The 19,258-nt window shown below is 36.8% G+C and overlaps 3 protein-coding genes and 1 pseudogene across 3 annotated transcripts; 1 reads left to right on the top strand and 3 right to left on the bottom strand.

Annotated features, from left to right (window-relative positions):
* Positions 1–4,282: 4,282 nt before the first annotated feature.
* On the bottom strand, positions 4,283–6,031 carry LOC121989665 (probable 6-phosphogluconolactonase 4, chloroplastic). The gene is made up of 3 exons (XM_042543848.1): positions 5,640–6,031; positions 5,423–5,558; positions 4,283–4,881 (listed from the first exon to the last, which is right to left on the bottom strand). The coding sequence occupies exons 1-3, from the start codon at positions 6,014–6,016 to the stop codon at positions 4,399–4,401; spliced, it is 996 nt and encodes a 331-aa protein (XP_042399782.1). The 5' UTR covers positions 6,017–6,031; the 3' UTR covers positions 4,283–4,398.
* A 300-nt stretch (positions 6,032–6,331) lies between these two features.
* On the top strand, positions 6,332–10,536 carry LOC121989664 (molybdate-anion transporter-like). Its single transcript, XM_042543847.1, has 8 exons — positions 6,332–6,611; positions 6,761–6,905; positions 6,998–7,166; positions 8,322–8,592; positions 8,685–8,950; positions 9,046–9,261; positions 9,520–9,628; positions 10,152–10,536. The coding sequence occupies exons 1-8, from the start codon at positions 6,461–6,463 to the stop codon at positions 10,211–10,213; spliced, it is 1,389 nt and encodes a 462-aa protein (XP_042399781.1). The 5' UTR covers positions 6,332–6,460; the 3' UTR covers positions 10,214–10,536.
* Positions 10,537–10,880: 344 nt separating this feature from the next.
* Positions 10,881–11,351, bottom strand: LOC121991572 (annotated as a pseudogene).
* A 5,479-nt stretch (positions 11,352–16,830) lies between these two features.
* Positions 16,831–18,563, bottom strand: LOC121989663 (protein CANDIDATE G-PROTEIN COUPLED RECEPTOR 7-like). Its single transcript, XM_042543846.1, has one exon. It carries the CDS (start codon positions 18,401–18,403, stop codon positions 17,048–17,050), a length of 1,356 nt encoding a protein of 451 aa, XP_042399780.1. The 5' UTR covers positions 18,404–18,563; the 3' UTR covers positions 16,831–17,047.
* Between the last annotated feature and the right edge of the window lie 695 nt (positions 18,564–19,258).

The raw sequence follows: 19,258 nt of genomic DNA, 5'->3' as shown, positions 1-19,258 counted from the left end.
TAAAAAATGATGGACTACATAACACTAAATCCAAAATGACTAGTCTGATTCTATAAAACTTTTTTATCGATTATTAGGATAAGTCAAAATATGCACATAGTAGATAGCCTAAAAGCCAAGTACACCTTAGTTACGTAATATATTTGGAAAAAAAAATCCTTCCTGACTTAATTCTAAGAACTTGTGCATGTTCTTTCTTATGTTTCCTGTCCTTCCAAATGAACAATAATTCATGGATATTTTGAGAAGGATGCCACCTCTAAGGTGTAGTCCAGACAATAGGTGTATAGTATTTTTAGTATAATGGTCAGGAAAATGATTATACAAATGTTTTTCATAATTTATTTTCAGATTATATGAAAAAAAAACATAAATCATAAAGATAATTTATAATCCACCGACTATCAAATAACTAAGAGCATCAGATAACTTTTGTTAATGAGCCGTGGAGACCCTTTTCATGATAAATAGGGCGCAATCTCGAAAAAGTCTCAAAACTTTTCTTGGGATTTACCCAATTCAATAATCTACAGGGGTGTTTTCAATAAAAACTAATGAAAATGGGGTGCATGTCGCCGCCGACAGAGGCCGGATGTTGCCAGGGCCCATAACACTAAACTAACCATCTTGTCACTTAAGCAGTTAAATAAAATGCAAGATTAGTTAATTTTTTTAGAAAAGAAAATTAATTACATTCCACATTTTTGTATGAACAAAAGGTGGGAAAGGAAGAACATATGTATTGATAGAAGTAAGATACACAAAGGAATAAAAAAAAATCATGAGTTTTGACAGGCATTAAAATGAGATAGGGATACATTTTTAAAGCGAGGATCGCATCAAAACACCGTGCGAGACGGAAGGGATTATGAAACATGTGCTTCCTTTATGGGTTGAGGGAGCGATGGGGGGACATGTTGATAGTTACAAGTACTCATGGATGGGCATTCATGGACGAATGCCCGAAATTCTCACCTCGTGTTCAATTTTTATTTCTTTGGAACTCCAAAAGAAATCAATATCGAAAGCGAGGATGAGTTATGAAAACAATAACAAGTGCAACTTTTGGGGAGGCATGCCTTGGCTTGGAAAGAAGTTTTGTAATTTTTTAACAGGAGTCGCAATTTGGTGTCAAGATTTATTGGTTAACTAACACCACTACATCGAGCTAATGGTCTTGCTCGAACAAGCTCAATGCTATTCAGTGTGACGGATCAAACACTTGTTTGATCTCGCGGCAGTGGAAGAGCAAACATAAGTAAGAAATATCAAGTTGTATCTCTCAAACACTTCTTATGTCAAATAACAGATGAGAAATTCATTAGTGTTATAGAGACCACTTTCAGGATGAGAGGATCCACCAACCTCATGATTCGATAGGAAAAGTGTCGATGAACCTCAGTGAAATTGGAGAGGGAATGCTCCTTACTGTCATAGCTTCAATTGCCATAGGTACTCGCTGTAGTCGCCTAGTGAAGAAATATATCACCTGACAATTCTTGGACCTCGTGCTGATTGCTATCCAATCACTTGTGTATTAGCCATGGAAGCTCATTTGTATACACATAAACAACCTAGATCATCCAATTTGTGAGCTATGTTAGTGAGAAAGCTGGTCCATTGTTCCTCCTAAAAATGTTTTACTAATAATATTCTCAGGCGGTCGGATATAAACTTACCTCGTGATTTACCTCCTTTCATATAACCTGGAGACGGACTAGGAGAGGCATATGAGATAAGCATAATCACCTTTTACTATAACTAATAACATTCTCATGCATTAAATGATGGAAATTAAGGATTATCGAAACACATATAATGCAGTTGAACTAGTAAGACCTATAGAACACAATTGAATTTGAGTAATTAACAAGGGTAGAGTAAATACAGAAAAGGATTACAACAGAACATAGCTTTAGTGTCTAAGATCTGCATCACAGGTTTCGTTGCCTAAGGTCTCCATAATTCATCATGAAGCATTTTCATCTCTCCTCTATCATGTATCTACTTGATGGATTGGATTATGTAAAACAGGAAAAAGATTGGAACTTAAAGATGGTATGTAACATATTCTAGGTGAACATTTTGAGAGTGCCAATCAAAAGGAAATAATTTCAGAGTCAATTCTTGATAAATATACAATGCCAAATATTCCATTTAATCAAGAAATTGCAGTGTAGGACTTCTTTAAGAATTGTATTAGTGGTCATGGAATTAAAGAAAGCTCACTATTTAAGTTCTGTGCAATTGATTGGCCGACACATGAGGCATAATAAAATAGTTCATATGAAGCATGATGGAGCTGGAAGAATCAAAATCAAACCTTTTGAACAAGGGTTTGGGCTGATGCCATCATTGTGTTTGGGTGTGTTTCCCATGTCCTCAACAAGATAAAAGACACACACAAAAGTTCATTTAGATTATTGTGGTACTGAAGAATGACAAGGCACCATGCATCTTTTCCAGTTTTCCGGAAAAAAATGATGGTTTCAAAGAAGATAAATTAGCAAAACTAAGTATAACTTGCACACCAAGTTTCTTCCAATGAAAAACAAATTTTCTGCTGCGTGCAAAGCCTACAAATACAAATATCAATATCATTATGTAGAATTTGCAAGCTTAAATGATAAGATAATAGAAGAAACCACCTCGAAGAAAGCCCTAATGTGATCCTTAGTTTCATGTCATAGCAACTATCATTAAACTAAAAGAAAGGATCATGAGTGCCACTTTTAATGTTATCTACTATGAAAGCTGGTTCAACAATAGCTCGCCGCGAGCGTTTCCCGATTTATCCTAGCGGCCGGTAGAAAACTTCCGTGGGGCTAGGCTAGTCGCCCCAGGTTCGATGTTACTTGGTTCAACAATACTATGAAAGCTCAACTCAGGTGCTAAAATATAATCGAAAGACCTTTACTTTAAATGTTTAGTAATTTCAAAATTTGAATTGTCAACAGCATAGTGTGATACCACCACAGTGAAAAAACCAAAACATGTTGAGATATTGGCACTCAAGTAGCACAATATTACAACTCTTCTTATCAGACTCAGTCAAACACAAAGCCTCTTCCAGATATGTACTATTGAATGAATATAATCATTAAACCTTGGGCACTGTCAGTTTGTTATAGCCCTTTTACTAATGTCCAGTAAAAATGGAGCCCTTTTCTTCTCTTCTGCAATTATGGAAGAGTAGCTTCTTACTCTCAACTGAGAATCCTACCTCTTCAAGGGGAAATAAACTCAGTCTGACCTATTGCACAGGGTGATGGAAATTTTCATGGATGCCTCCACATGCGAACAATTAATCAAGATGTATCCTCCCTCAATGCAAATATTCATGCGTACCAGTAAGTAATAGAAATTCCTTTTTCTTCCTCCTTTAGTAACAAATAGAAACCATGAAGAAGGTTAATTTATATTTTTAAGAGAAACCAATTAGTTTTTGTTAATTCCTGTTCAGCCCATCAATTTATATGAAAGAAAGAAAGGGACAGTGGCAAAAAGGTGAGTTGCAAAGTTGACAGCAGCATGCTTATGTAGTAGCTAATTTCTAGTGTACCCTAGAAATTGCATAGTTTCATGAATGTATCTCTAGGAAGGAAGTATTGAGACAAGGCACATTGGGCCATAAAATTAGCGATCCATATGATTATCAGTGGAAAAGCCTATAGGATAATTGGTGAGAATGATTTCGTATTATTTGATCTTAAAAGGTGATGTAAGAGAAACACTCAAGAAATAATTCAATAGCACAGTAAATATGTAATATTTAAGCCGACACCCTTTACCTATCAGTTTAAACCTTAAACGAGTCTAGGTATCTTCAAATCATTGCCAGGAACATTCATCATATCAACTAGTTCAATGGTTTGTTTTACAATTTCCATTTCTTAAAAAGAAGGCAGTCGGAATACGAGACTTTGATATCATAGAGTTGGTGCAGATGCAAAAGAATCAGGCTTCCCCACACACTAACAGACTAGTTTTCAATGACCAAGCAGGGATAACCTAGCAATTGAACAATTTTACTTCTGCACTAAGCCACCAAAGAACCCTAAAAAATATATATTCCTTAAGTTATAAAGAAAGTAGGCAAGTAGAACTTGAATACAGAAGAAACTTGAACACCGTGACAAAACTTGATTTTAGCTGAGTTCATAAGTTGATCGCTGATAAAAAAATTATTTGGTAGATATTTATGCAGGGTTGTATGTCCCTTTATCTTATTCATAAGAATACCAAACCATATCCAGGAAAGTAAGATAGTTTTAGAAACCACTGAAAAGACAAATCATAACTAGATTCTCAAAATAAAAGTATCTGGAATTATCTAGACAAATGATTTCCCAGATCATTATCCAGATAAATGGAACATCAAAAGCATACATTAAGTGTCTACAGGCTTGGCTTATCTGGGAGCATTGAGACTGCTGCATTATCAGCGAACCATGTCAACTCTCCATCTTCAAGGGAAATCATCTCAACAGGCAGCAAGTCAGCGGTTTTCTCATTGCCCAGAGCTTTACCAACAACACCAGCTTTCCCAGCTCCAGCAACCACCATTGCAACATAAGAAGATGAATTGATTACAGGTAAAGTGAATGTAATCCTTTCTGGTGGTGGCTTTGGAGAGTCCTTTATGAAGGTAACCCACTTATCTGTCACATTAAGGAGAGGGTGGTTGGGAAAGAGAGAAGCAATATGACCATCTGGTCCCATTCCTAATAACATGAGATCGAATCTTGGATAACCAGATGCTGATTTGACAACCACACCAATGTTGACTAGATGCTTCAAAGCAGTCTCATAGTCTTCAGCTGCACCTGGGGCTGATAAGGCATCATTGATAGCACAGACTTGATCAGGTGGAATTGGGACCTGTCATTTGTAAGATAAACTGATTCCAGTGCAATACTTACAGGTAAAACAATAGGTTCAGTTGTTATACAGTCATGATGCTCCAAGAACAATAACAAGATATAATCACAAATGAGCTACATTAGAAGAAAAAAGAGAAAGAGCAATACTTAAGTTCTTCACATCAATAAAGACTTCTTGTACATTGAAGATGAAGAAAATAGTCATAGAAAGTATATCATTAATCCATGTTTAAGAAAGTGAGCAAAGAAAACAGATAAATTTTATTATTTGTATCTTTATGCCAAGGACTAACCAACGTAAATGTACAAATTATTATTACTTGATTTAATTCCCACATCTGTAGGAAACATAAAACTACCAAACGCGGATAATCTTCAAGCTTCAATCAAAGAATTCAAGCAATAACCATGAAGAAGAAGACGCGAACCTTATAGGTTAAACATTTTCTCCCTGAGAGTAATTGCTCAATAAGAATGGCTAACGTCGAAGTTATGTTTTGCATAAATCAATAACGATACTTTTGTTAGAATTCTGGTACCTTAGACAAAAATCCATCAAATGCAAGTTTATAGTTGCTATCTTCGTGATCCTTTGGGACCACTCTCTCATCCACCCAGAAAGTGTGCCATTTTGCCCAGTCGATCGTTTCCAAATAAGGAGATTCCGTCAATTTCCTATGAAAGAGGCTTTTTTTTCAACAAATCCGACAAACCAAGATCTTAGAAGTCGAATCAATCAAAATTTGAACTTCATACCTGAGGGATTTGATGAGTGATCCACCGGATACGACAACAGTGAAGGCACCCCTCTCGCGGATGAACTTCTCCGACAGCTCCGCCGTATACTTCGCAAGCGATGCGGAGAGCTCCTCCTCGGTGTCGAAGACCAACAAGCCTTGATCCCCCTTCGAAGCGAGAGCCTTTTCGGAAGCCATGGCAAGAAGCGAGGGCAACGACCTGCGACGAGATCGGAGTTGACTCGGCCAGACGGAGGAGAGAGAAACCCTCCTCGACTGATCTAGCGTTGCCGATGATAAAGGAAGAAAGAAAGTCGCCGAAAAACTACAGATCGGCGACGGCTGCCGGCGGAGGATGCCGTAGCTAAGTGCGGCAGACGAGACGGGGGCAGCCATTAATAGTGCGGAGCTCTTGAGATTGCCTGATTTAGGTTGCCGATTCATTTAACTCCGTTGAGATGAAGATGGACGGTAGGAAAAAAGGAGATCAAACTACGTTTTCTATGAGAAATAATAAATAAAATTGGGCACGTGATGAATTTAAAATAAATTAGAACTTTCTAAAAATTTAAGACGTCATAAACAACGTAGCCAAAAATTAAGACTTTTTTTAATGATAATAAAAATAAAAATACACCTTTTTTTTTTTGCAATCTTCTCTTATTTAATTTTTATTTATTATTTATTATTTTATATTTATCTACTCATTTATCCGTCGCATCACCGACGCCGATTTAGGAGCCGATCTCACATCGCTTCCGCTCCCACTCCACTTCCCCTTCGCTCATTCTCCTCCTTCTTCTTCTTTTTCTTCTTCTTCTTCGGCGTAGGCGCTCGAGAATGGAGGTCTTCTACTGGCTTCTCTTTGGCGGACTCGCCGCGGTGGTGGCCTCCCTGGAGCTCAGCAAGACCACCCGCGATCGCGCCGCCACCTCCTCCGCCTTCAACTCCTTCAAGAACAACTATCTCCTCGTCTACTCCCTCATGATGGGTGAGCCTTCCTTCCCCTTCCTCTACATCTTTTCGCACCTGCAGCAATGTGCAGATCTGATCTGTTCCCATCGGGTTAAGACCAGATCTCACTCTTCATTCCACGCGCTAGATTGTTTCACAATGATTTCTGTTTTTTGTTGGGGGCAGCTGGAGATTGGCTGCAGGGACCCTACGTCTACTACCTTTACACTACGTATGGCTACGGGAAGGGTGACATCGGCCGCCTCTTCATCGCCGGATTCGGATCTTCCATGCTGTTCGGTACCATTGTGGGTTCCCTGGCTGACAAACAGTGAGCGCTCTCCCAAATTGGGGCCGATCTAGTGTTTCTTTCCCGTTTGCGATGCGAATTAATCTCTAAGCGTTTTGTGTTTAAAATTACAGGGGTCGGAAGAGGGCTTCTGTGACCTACTGTATCACCTACATCCTTAGCTGCATCACCAAGCATTCGCCGCAATACAAGGTCTTAATGCTGGGACGAGTTTTAGGAGGGATCGCCACATCGCTCTTGTTTTCTGCATTTGAGTCATGGCTTGTCGCAGAACACAACAAGGTTATTCAAGTCACTATTTTTTTTTTAGATAAAAATGTTTGCCTTTTTGTCAATTTTTTCCCCTGTGTAAGCTGATGCGATTTGCATTTACTAGTTGGAATTCATCTATGAACCCTTTGCGACTGTTCTTTGATTGGATCTCCTGTTACAGTCAGAATGTTTTCTCTTAACAACAGAATCATCCAGTCTATGCTCTACTAGTCAGTCAATTTATTTGTTGATTCTATAAGGCAAAAACGAAGTAAAGTGACTACCAAAAAAAAGAAAGGAAGTAACGCGACGTGAATGACTTTGCTTAGCGCACACACAAAAAGACATCCAAGAATAATTTTATGAATGATTGCGTTTCAGAGGTGTAGACCGTGTCAGAGTTAATTGAAAACTTAAATCAAATGTGAATAATTCAAACAGAGACGGATCTGCTTAGGGCTTAGTCCGTCCAAAAAAAAAAAATAGGATTGTAAATTATGAACTTCTTTAGGAAATTTAGGATCAACCTCAACTAGGACAATATATAATGAGGAACATTATCTTGATCCGGGCATTTAGACTTTTAAATATATGCAATATTTTAAAATAGTGTTTATCATTTAATATGTGCACAAAAAATTCTGACCCTGACATGTACCTCCAGCATATCAAAATAAGAGGGAAAATTGGCATGATATGAATATGTTAAACTACAACCACTAAGTTTTATAGTTAAAAGAGTTAAATCAATTTTTAAAATGAAAAATTCAGGGTTACAAACAAATTCCAATAAAAAAATAATCAATTGAATAAAATTTAATTCAAATATTACTAATGATATAATCTGCATAGAACTTAACATAGAAATAAAATCCATGTAGCTAACTCCAAATAGTTGGGATAAACACAACTTGATAATAGTGATGGCTTATGCAACATGTATCAGTATCACATCCATAAGTAAGAAACTGAGCAGTGAATCTAAGAACCTGAACCTCCTTTTGTAAATTTCAATTGGTTGTGTTCTTCCGAACAAACTCCACTCTGTTTATCTAAGATAACTTCTGCTTGGTGCTTGATCAACGGGTAAGTAGAATTTATACAAGTTAGAAGTATTATATTTGGTTAGCATGTGTCTTTCATAATTTGTTTAGTTTCTCATATGTTTTTATTACGATGATGCAGAGGGGTTTTGAGCCACAATGGTTGTCCATCACATTCTCGAAGGCCATATTTCTTGGCAATGGCCTAGTTGCCATTATATCTGGTCTCTTTGCTAATTTACTGACAGATAACTTGGGTTTGGGACCTGTTGCTCCCTTTGATGCTGCTGCTTGCTTCCTCGCAATGGGCATGGCGATTATATTATCAACATGGACCGAGAACTATGGGGATGCTTCTGAAAGCAAAGATTTATTGACCCAGTTTAAGGTTGCTGCATCAGCTATTTCTTCTGGTTAGTATTGTAGTTCAATTCAGTATTTAAAGGAAATATCAATATGACCACCTCAAAAGTATATGATGTTGAGGTCTTCTGTGTTCTTGCAGATGAGAAAATTGCTTTACTGGGTGCAATACAGTCCCTGTTTGAGGGTTCCATGTATACGTTTGTCTTCCTTTGGACTCCTGCTTTGAGTCCAAATGATGAGGACATTCCTCATGGTTTCATTTTTGCCACTTTCATGCTCTCATCGATGTTAGGTAGCTCCATAGCATCTCGTCTATTAGCCCGTGCAGTACCAAAAGTTGAATCTTACATGCAGCTTGTATTTGCTATATCTGCCGTCACTCTCCTCCTACCAGTTATTACAAATGTATGTCCTTGTTATTAGCCTACTTCTGTTTTTTGCTTCCACTCTCTTTCCAACTTGCATTCGGATGTTTTGATTTGATCTTTGCTTTCCTACAGTCCTTAATAACACCGTCAACAGTCAAAGGCGGAAGCATTTCTCTTGGGGGTTGTATTCAGCTCTTTGGATTCTGTACATTTGAAGCGTGTGTTGGAATATTTTGGCCGTCCATTATGAAAATGAGATCCCAGTACATTCCTGAGGAGGCTAGGAGTACAATCATGAACTTTTTCCGCATTCCACTGAACATATTTGTGTGCATTATTCTTTACAATGTAAGCTTCCAATTAACCTTTTTCCTCCCAATTTCAGCATATTCTCCACAAAAATTTAGTATTTGCACTCAAATTATAATTCAGGGTTTATGATCCTTTTATTTTCTGGTATCATTACTGGGAAAGTCTTGATTGATTACTAAGTTCATTGACTCAAAAGTCAACTAAAGCGTCTATGCTTATATTACTTGTAGTAATAGTCTTCATCTGTAAAATTGAGGAATCACATCATAATGTTTGTTAAGTGCCAATTTTCAGGTTAGTGCATTCCCTATGACTGTCATGTTCGGCATGTGCACTGCTTTCCTTTTCCTCGCCGCAATTCTACAAAGGAGGTTGATGAAGGTTGCTGAAGCCCACAGATCAAGTAAGATGAAACATCTCCAAGTTGTCCTCTTAATGAATTGGATTTATAAACATTTGAATTTTCAGCATAATCTCCAAATATAACTAATGTTCTTGACATTGAAGTTTACATTGCTAGTATTTACTAGGATTTGAAGTTTTCAGCAAAACAGTGGAATCATATATACAACAAATCAGGATTATCAGCTCACTTCTTGTCTGTATATATTTTGAGATGGACCAGAAAAGCAACATGGCTATAATCATAAAAAATAAACAACCTCAATCTTATTCCTAGTGTGGATTCACCTAAATGGTTGATAAACATTGCTAACTGGTGACACAAGCAAATTGGCACAATTTTTTAACACACTTGTGACCTCCACCTTAGAAGAACTAATTAACTTCTTGTTAATTACCTTTCTATTGTGTTCTTATCTTATGAAGTTCATCCCCTCAGCCCATATCAGAGAATAATATTTGAGATGTTATTTTAGCAATATGTTTGTTTCCCTCATTCAAATCATCACTAGTATTCTGTGCAGAATTTCCAGATTGGACTTCCGTAAAGGAAAGAGACGGTGAGGCTGAGCCACTAAACACTTGATGAAGACAAGGTGGGGTTTGAAAGACAAACGCAACAATGTATTTGCAGTGATCAGAACAACAGATACGCAAAGACTTCATATTGAGGTTCACCCTAGATTCTTATTAAAACTGCAAAGTTTTACTAGTATCTCTGTACTGCCTAATTAGTCGATTCGTGATTAGTGTTTTTTAATTACCAATCAATTTGCTACTTCCTTCTGTATCTTCTTTACTCAAACTTCGGTTTCTAGTTTGTAGAGTTCATCAACATCCGAAATTAATCAATATTGTAAGTCTTCAGATTCAGTAATTCATATTGATACTCCTATATTTGATTTTCTACTTGATGAGATACTAAAGATGATTGCAATATTTTCTACAAGCTAAACATTTTTTTAAAAAGGCTTTATATTGCCATCCAAGATTCTCAATCTCAGAAAGTTGCATGTTTACATCCAGTAATTATTTCATAAACAAGACGCCATAATATTTTAATGAAGATCAATATTCATTCATGATTCAAGAAATTATAATTGAAGATAGGATTTGAAGAGTGAAGTGCACGAGTTCAGTGATAAAGAAAAGAGTAAATAGGGTTCAGGCAACAACCAAACGAACATGTCTCGGCATGACCTCGGTGGTTCCCCTTTGGCTTCCTACACCTCTTCGGTGATCTTCTGCAGCCGTCATTGCTCCATCTTCGCTTTCGTCCGCATCACCACCGCGTGGGTGCCCCTCATCTCGTCGCAGATTCTCTCAATCTCCTCCATCACCTCTTCCACCAGCCAAGTCTTCCCCTTTTGCCACCAGCATCCTCACCAGCACCACTAGATTCCGGTAGAAACCCCCGCCCTCTGACACCCTCCTCACCACCTTCCCCTTCGCCTCTCCCCCAAAGCCTGGATCGCCCGGAGGCCCCGGAGGAGCCGCCTCGCATCCCTCTCGACGAAGTCGAGTACTCCGTCGCAGCAGGCAACGTCTAAGAGGGCGGCAGCGTAGCCAGTGGACGCGGCCGCGCAGCGAGGAGGCAAGTAGAGGTGGCTGAGCGAGGAGGAGGAGGGGCGGAGGGGGAGTTTGGCGGGGTAAGTGGATTGGGGTTTGACAGCGGCTGTGGAGAGGACGAGGCCAGATCCTCTAGTCCAGAAAATTCTGTCCATGCAACCAATGAATAAATAGGGGACCAGGGGTGGTCTAGGGATCCTGGACCAGAGGATCTCTGCCCGGAGAGGACAGGGAGGAAAGCGGGATGGGGTGGAGGGTGGAGGAGTTGAGTGGGGTACAAGGCAGCGAGAAGGGCGGTGAGGCAGGATCTTCTGGACCACTTTTTGTGGTTCAGGGATGTGACATTCGTATTTACGGTCGGATCGTGGTCGTGATCCGGTCACAAATGGTTGCGATCCCTTCTTAGGTTCACCGTCCCCATCAGATTATAGTTTTTGTTCGGAGCGAACGGCCGGAGGCCGTCCGGAGGACATCCTCGCTCGGTGCCCAGTAACCTGACCACTTATCCACCACCGGAGGCCTCCGGCCGCCCGCTCTGAACAAAAACTATAACCTGGTGGAGACGATGAACCCAAAAAAAGATTGTAACAATTTACAGCCGGATCGCGATCACGATCCAACCACAAATATGAGTGACACATCCCCTGGACCACAAAAAAGTGGTCCAGGAGATTTGTGCTCAGTTTTCTAGGTGTCAGTCAAGTCCCATACAATTTAATCGAAAAATACGTCTGACGGACGACTAAAAAGTTCAATAATTTTTAGTTGCATGTCTCATTTAAAAAAATATATACAAATTTGTTACGTCATAGTTCAGGAGATAAAATGAGAAACTTACTAATTCAGGGATAATCGATCTGATCTAAATTTTTTTTAGGGAAAATTTGCATGCAATCCCCATTGGCAAACATAACTTTGCATGCAGTCCCTACTTCCCAAATTCTTCATTTTCACTCCCTAGTCAAACATATTTACCTAATTACCAATGATATTTTTAGGTATAAAAAGTTCAAAAATCAGTATAATTCATCTTAAATTCAGTATATTAAATTTAGAATCTAGTATATTTTTTATCAAATTGAGTACGATTCTTTTTTCATCTTAATTTGATGGAAAATATATTAGATTTTCTTTAAATGGTACTTAATTGGTGAAAAATATACTAGATTTTCTTTAAATGATAAATAGTGCTGAATTTATGAGGAATTATATTAAGAAAAAAGTTGTGCTCAATTTAATAGAAAATATACTCGATTCTAGTTTAAAGTGCTGAATTTAATAGGAATTATACTCGTTTTTAGACTATTTGTACCTAAAAAAATATGAGAGTTAATTTTGATAGAAAATATACACGATTTTCTTTAAATGATACTCAATTAGATGAAAATATACTAAATTTTGTTTAAATGACACTGAATTTAGGAGAAATTATATTAAGCAGAGACAAAATCATGCTCAATTTAATAGAAAATATACTTGATTCTAATGTAAAATACTGAATTTAACAGAAATTATACTCGTTTTTAGATTTTTTATACCTAAAAAATATAAGAGATAATTTTGATAGAAAATATACACGATTTTCTTTAAATGATACTTAATTAGATGAAAATATACTAAATTTTGTTTAAATGGTACTGAATTTAGGAGAAATTATATTAAGTAGGGAAAAAATCATGCTCAATTTAATAGAAAATATACTTGATTCTAATATAAAATACTGAATTTAACAGGAATTATACTCGTTTTTAGATATTTTATATCTAAAAAATATGAGAGATAATTTTGATAGAAAATATACTAGTATAAAATGCTGACTTTAAGAATAATTATACTCATTCTTGGACTTTTTATACCTAAAAAATCTGAGGGCAATTAGGTCATGATATTTACATGAGGGGAGTTGAAGCAAAGGAAACTTTGCATGTAGAGAGTGGAAACAAAATTTTTTAGATAGAGAGACTGCATGCAAAATTAAGAATGAGATTGGAGATTTTTCTCCACTTTACCGTTTTTTGTATATATATACTATTAGAATAAATCAGGAAAAGTTGGCAATAATATGTTTAGAAGTTAGACATTCTCTTGAATTGACATGAGATATGAAATTAGGATGAAATGATCTAAAATATCCACATATATATATATATATTATAGTAATTTACATAAAAATTTGTATATTATAGTAATTTACATAAAAATTTGGCACCGACATATTCTTTTATTTATTCTATAAATAAAATTATATATAAAGAATAATTTATTAATTTTAAAGCACTTAATTATCTGATATTTTATATTTTATGTAATATTTTATAAATAAATGTATAAAAATTTTATCAATAAATTTTTTATTTAGTTTTGTTTAATTATTATTTTTATATAAATAAATGTATAATTTTTAAAATATTAATATAATTATAAATATTAATTAATGTAATATATAATAAATGAAATTATAAATAAAGATAAGGGAGAAATATGTTATAAAGCGAGCGGCCTAGAAGCCTGCTCCCTTGGTTGTCATTTTCATTTGGATTAAATTCATACAAATGTATTATAACTTAAGACATAAAAAAAATTATTAGAAAGATTTATCATCGTTGAGAGGGATTTTTAAAAAGAGTGAGATTTTAACTTTTAATATGACAGTGATACCACGGAGTATAAATTTATGTAATTAATTTAAAAAGAGTGAGATTTTTAAATACTACGAAAATTATTAAATGGATGGATCAATCGTCAAATCACATCAGGTAATTTTAAAATGACTTAATCACGTTTCTACTTTTCGTTTTACCTCTAGTCGATTGATAAAAAACTAATTGAATCGATTTCTATTTTAATTTTTAAAATCAGTAGAATCGATTTCTATCTGTGTCGAAATTTTGAGCAAATTAATCAATTGATAATAAAAATCAGTCGATTGATTATATTTATACCTTCAAACACTAAATATATTGAGAACAATAATTTTTTAAACACGAATATATTCAAAAAATCTAATTCATGTTCAACAAATCATTACTCTCAATATATTAAGTTAAATTGATATTTGAGATCATATATATATATAATCAAGAGAATTAGACAGACACATAAGAACTAATTTCATGTCAATCCAAAATCGTTTAGTCCATCAACCGATTTTAGATAAAATACAAATGTTCTAGTTTTGACATGAAACTAGTTTCTATAAGTTTGTCTAGTTCTTCTAAATATATACATGTTCTCAAACATCAATTTGATCAAATATATTTAGAGCGATAATTTTTTGAATGTTCAAAAAATAACTGTTCTCAGTAGATTGAGTCAATTGATGTTTACAAACATAGATATAATTAGGAGAATTATTTTGTCCCAAATCGATTAATAGATCAAACAACTTTGAATTTTTATGAAACTAGTTCATATATGTTTGTTTATATTCATGCTCTCAAACGTTAATTTGACACAATATATTGAGAGCAATGATTTTTTAAAAAAATAAATATATTCGAAAAATCTAATTCATGTTAAAAATAATTATTCTCAATATATTGAATTAAATTTAGATTTGAGATGATATATATATAATCAGAAAAATTAGATAAATAGATATGAACTAATTTTCATATCAATTCGAGATTACTAATTTTTATTATTAGTCGACTGATTTATTTCAAATCTCGGCATAAATAATTTTTTTTAAAAAAAAAAATCGATTCTATTAATTTATTTATCAATCAATTAAGGATAAAATGAAAAATAGATATCACTTTAAAATCACCCTACATAATTTAATAATTTTAAACCTTTACCTACGAGCTGTTATTTATTAATATCATTCAAGTTGAACTGCATACGTGGCCTATATTCGACTTTATTTATGTTGGACTCAAGACAGCGAGTTGGGCTGACCTCACTTATATTTAAGTATATTCATTAATTATATAAATTATAAATATGTAAACTACAAATATTATATATAAACCATAAGTTAAGATAATATAAATTATTATTTCACTGTGTATTATAAATTATTACCATATAGTTTACACATTAAATTTAAAATAGATACTCATTTAATTAAATGGATCAATCAATTAATATAAATGGATTGTGTACGAGTTATAATTTATCTATAAGATTTGGATTTGAATTAAATGTACCACGGGTTAATAAACACGAGTTGTCAGTACAATATATTTAAATTAAAATATAGTATATAATCGAGTATATATTAATTAATCATGCGAAAAAAGAATGTGCTCAATTTACTATAAAATATATTATATTTTAATTTAAATATATTAAATTTAAGAAGAATTATACAAAATAAGATTTTTTTTAAACCCAAAAAAAATAAAAATAATTAGGAGTTGGAGCAGAGAAAAATTTACATGTAAGAGAGTGAGAATAAATTTTTTCTGACGAGAAAGAAGTTGCATTTGTATGCAGGGAGTTTAGGACAATTTACCCTTAGTTTGGTGTTACAATTAGAAAAAGTTTATCTATTATATCTAGTGAAGTGCTTATCTTCAAGTTAATAAAAATAGGGGTGTACACGAGTTAAGCTCGAAAAAAAATTCGTTCGAGTTTGTTCGATTAAGTTAACAAGCCGAACTCGAGCCTGATTTCGAGCTTGAAAATATTATTGAGTTGAGCTCAAGCTTAATAGTATTTGATTCATGAGCTTGCGAACATGTTCATTTAGAGGATCGTGAACGTGTTCGTTAAGAAGCACGCAAATATGTTTGTTAAGACGCTCGTTTATCTTTAAAATATATATATCTCAAACGAATTTGAACTAAGCTCGTTTAATTTTTAAATGAGTTTTTTTCGAGCCGATCTTTGGCTATTTAATTTTATTATGAGTCAAACTCGAGCTTAAGAACTAAAATTCGAATCAAACTCGAGCTGAGCTCGACCTTAGGGATAACGAACCGAGTCCAAGCTCGAGCTTCTTACTGTTCGGCTCAGCTAAACTCGTTTACAACCCTATTAATAAGACAACCATTATCATTCTACCCTTTTCCATGCAACAGAAACACACTTTAAGACAACAACACACATTCCTATTATACTCCTGCAATTAGATATATGAAGTGATACGCCCTTCCCTTCCAGTTTCTTGTTTTTGTTGAATCAAAAATTGAATGCAGTGGAACCTTCAATTTGGGAATGGTAATAGGAATAAGTTGGAACTTCGAAATCATATGTTGCTGCTGTTCTAATGAGTCGAGCATAATTCGAGGACTTGGATAGCCACTCCGATATGCTTCTTAAACTACTTATAATTTTAGGGGTAATTGAAAACCAGTGCAAGAAACCAACTCCATACATAGTCTAGGAGCTAGCAATGTTTGTATGTGTATTTGGGTAGGAAATCTAGATGCATATGTAGTTCTGCCATTCAACAACTTAGCGAAAGCAATTAAGCATCTATACCTTTTCTCATCATCTACAAGTGTTTTCAATAGCCCTTAATACTTCACTAATAGTAACACAAGAAAGAGTTAAAGTTTGATGTTTTAGATTAGGAGACTGAAGAAAGTCCAAGCACTGAAACTTTGATTAGTAGATAACCTAAACACTGAAACTTAATCACTAAGATCTATCTATATATGCAAGAATAAGTATCGATATCCATACTACTACAAATGAGAGACATAACCATTAAAGATATAGTAGTACAAGTAAATTCTGATGCAGAAGGAAAAATCAAGAAATAATTAGATCATAAGTAGAACAGCAAAATTCTAATTAGACTGTAGAAAGGGCACAAGAATTACCAGAGTATCAACATTAAGCACTTGATTGGGATAGAAATAACACAGGGAAAAGAGCATATGACTGGATTCAGGATCACTCAAAGCTCAAACTCTTCTTCACGGAGCACCATCTCTGCAGCCTCTTCTTGATCATCGTCAAGCATGAAGTACTGGTTCTTCTCTGCCGGCCTAAACATATAAAACATGAACACATAGAAGGCAAGGCTTGCTGTCTCCTCAGTTGCCACGCTGACCCACTGATACTTGTAAGATGCTATTGTCCTGAGCGCATAAACCACAATCCTGGTGAAGTACAGATACCCAATCACCACGATGTAGAACTGCCGGAAAAGAGTGAGCTTGGCAAGGTTTTTCGCAGCTTTCCCATCGGTCTTTGAAGTCTCACGCAGAGATCTGATTGACCAGATGATTGGGAAGAGGATGGCGCAGCAGCAAACAACGTCGATGAGGAGGAAGACCTGATTCCAGGTGACCCAATTCTGGATGAAAGGACCAGTCTCGCCGATCACAATGGAGGCGATATTGGCTATCACCTGGAGAGGAATCACAATGATGAGCACCTTCTTCTCTCGCTCCTGCAGGAAGGGCTTCAGGAAGGACCATCCGGTGCCAATGAGGACAATGACCGTGAACAAGAGCACGCCTTTCAGGAACTGGAAGATGTAGAAGAGGACGTCCCACCCATGGGGCGTTCCGGTTTGGCGGATGTAGTGCTGGTCCTCAGCAGCGAAAACAAGATTGAGTGCCTTGGTGAGGAGGAGACCGGCCATGAGATGGTGGATCGTTTGGGCAGCAAGGCGGTTTTGGAAGAGGGTGACGTAGATCCAGAAGGCGAAGAAAGCGACATAGACTATGGCGAAGAAGGCGTACAAGGAGGGGACGGGGGACTGACCGACTGATAGGTAGTCGCGAGAGCCGTCGGAGCGGCCATTGTACATCTCGGTGCGAACGGACATAGAGACCGAGGTCTCAGGGGCGCAATTGGCGAAGAAGAGGCTGTACTCATCCGGGCGTGTGATAGGGAACGAGCGGTTCAAGGAGGCGGACTGTCGGGAGATCTCGGCTAAGGTGAACAGGCGGATGACGTAGGTGCTGTCGAGGATGCATCTGCCGTTAGGGTTAGGGTTGGAGTTAGCGCTGCGCTTGTGCTGCGAGTCGTAGGCGGCCTGGATGAGACTCTCGTCGGCGAGGAGTAAGAAGCCGAGGAGGGCAGGATCGGGGGTGGCGAGGGTGGAAGAGACAAAGACGTCGGAGACGGTGATGTTCACCTCGCCGCGGGGGGTGAAGCCGAACTTCTCGAAGAGGATGATCGGCCGGGAGTCCGAGGAGATCTTAAGGTTCTTGATCTCCGCCGAGGACGATAAGATCGAAGCGAGGGCGGCGACGACGAAGAGTAGCGGATCAAAGCGGGATCTGGGAGGAGACCGCGCCATGGCGGTGAGATCGGATCTCTCACAGCGTCGGCGAGAGAGAGAGGAGATTTTTTGATTGTTTGGCTCAAAAAAGGGACTTTACGGAGCGGGGAGAGACGGTGACTGAGGCGCCGAGGGGCGGTGGGTAGAGTCGCCATCGGCACCCATCGACTTCGCTATTAAGCGAACACAAATGGCGAGCCGTCCAAACTGTTTTCGACCGTTCGTTGGGCGTCAAAATTCGCGACCGTTGATGTGGTTGAGCCCGAAAACGCTGTGTCGGATTATAAGAAGTAATCAGTGAAAGTGAAATAAAGTCTCACTTGATACAGTTTGTTGATGAAGTTCTCCTGGGCTCCTAGTCACTTGAATACTCCCCATGATTTATCTCGCTTGAGGTTTCTACAACAATATAATTGGACCTGCCTAGATTGACATGATACGTCAAACAGATGAGATATTTCTTTCATATGTAAGGAACAGTCATTTTCTTTTAATGGATGCAACTATTATATAATAACCGCAACTACTGCATAATCATGAAGGTTAAGACTTCACGTATCTCTCGGTTTCTTAGTGTTTGGGCGTTCGGAAGTGCAATCCACTCAGTGCTCGAGCACTTGGGCCCTCAATGACTCGGGCGCTTGGCTACATGAGGCCTCGGTATGACCTATCTCAAGATGAGACCATATAAGTATAAATTGTTGATCTGATATGGATTGGATACCTATGGTACATGTTCCAGTCAAATATCATAGATTATCAAGTCACCATTCATCAAACGGGTTGACATACATGTTCTACAAAGATCGTCCATGAAAAATATAAAGAGGACTTGAAAGACATTTCAATAGAGAGTTAGAATAGCATTGAGGA

This window comes from Zingiber officinale, chromosome 6B, assembly GCF_018446385.1.
Source record: "Zingiber officinale cultivar Zhangliang chromosome 6B, Zo_v1.1, whole genome shotgun sequence".
NCBI lineage: Eukaryota > Viridiplantae > Streptophyta > Magnoliopsida > Zingiberales > Zingiberaceae > Zingiber > Zingiber officinale.
Note: the sequence above shows the minus strand (reverse complement) of the source record. Positions and strands in the feature narration are given on the sequence as shown.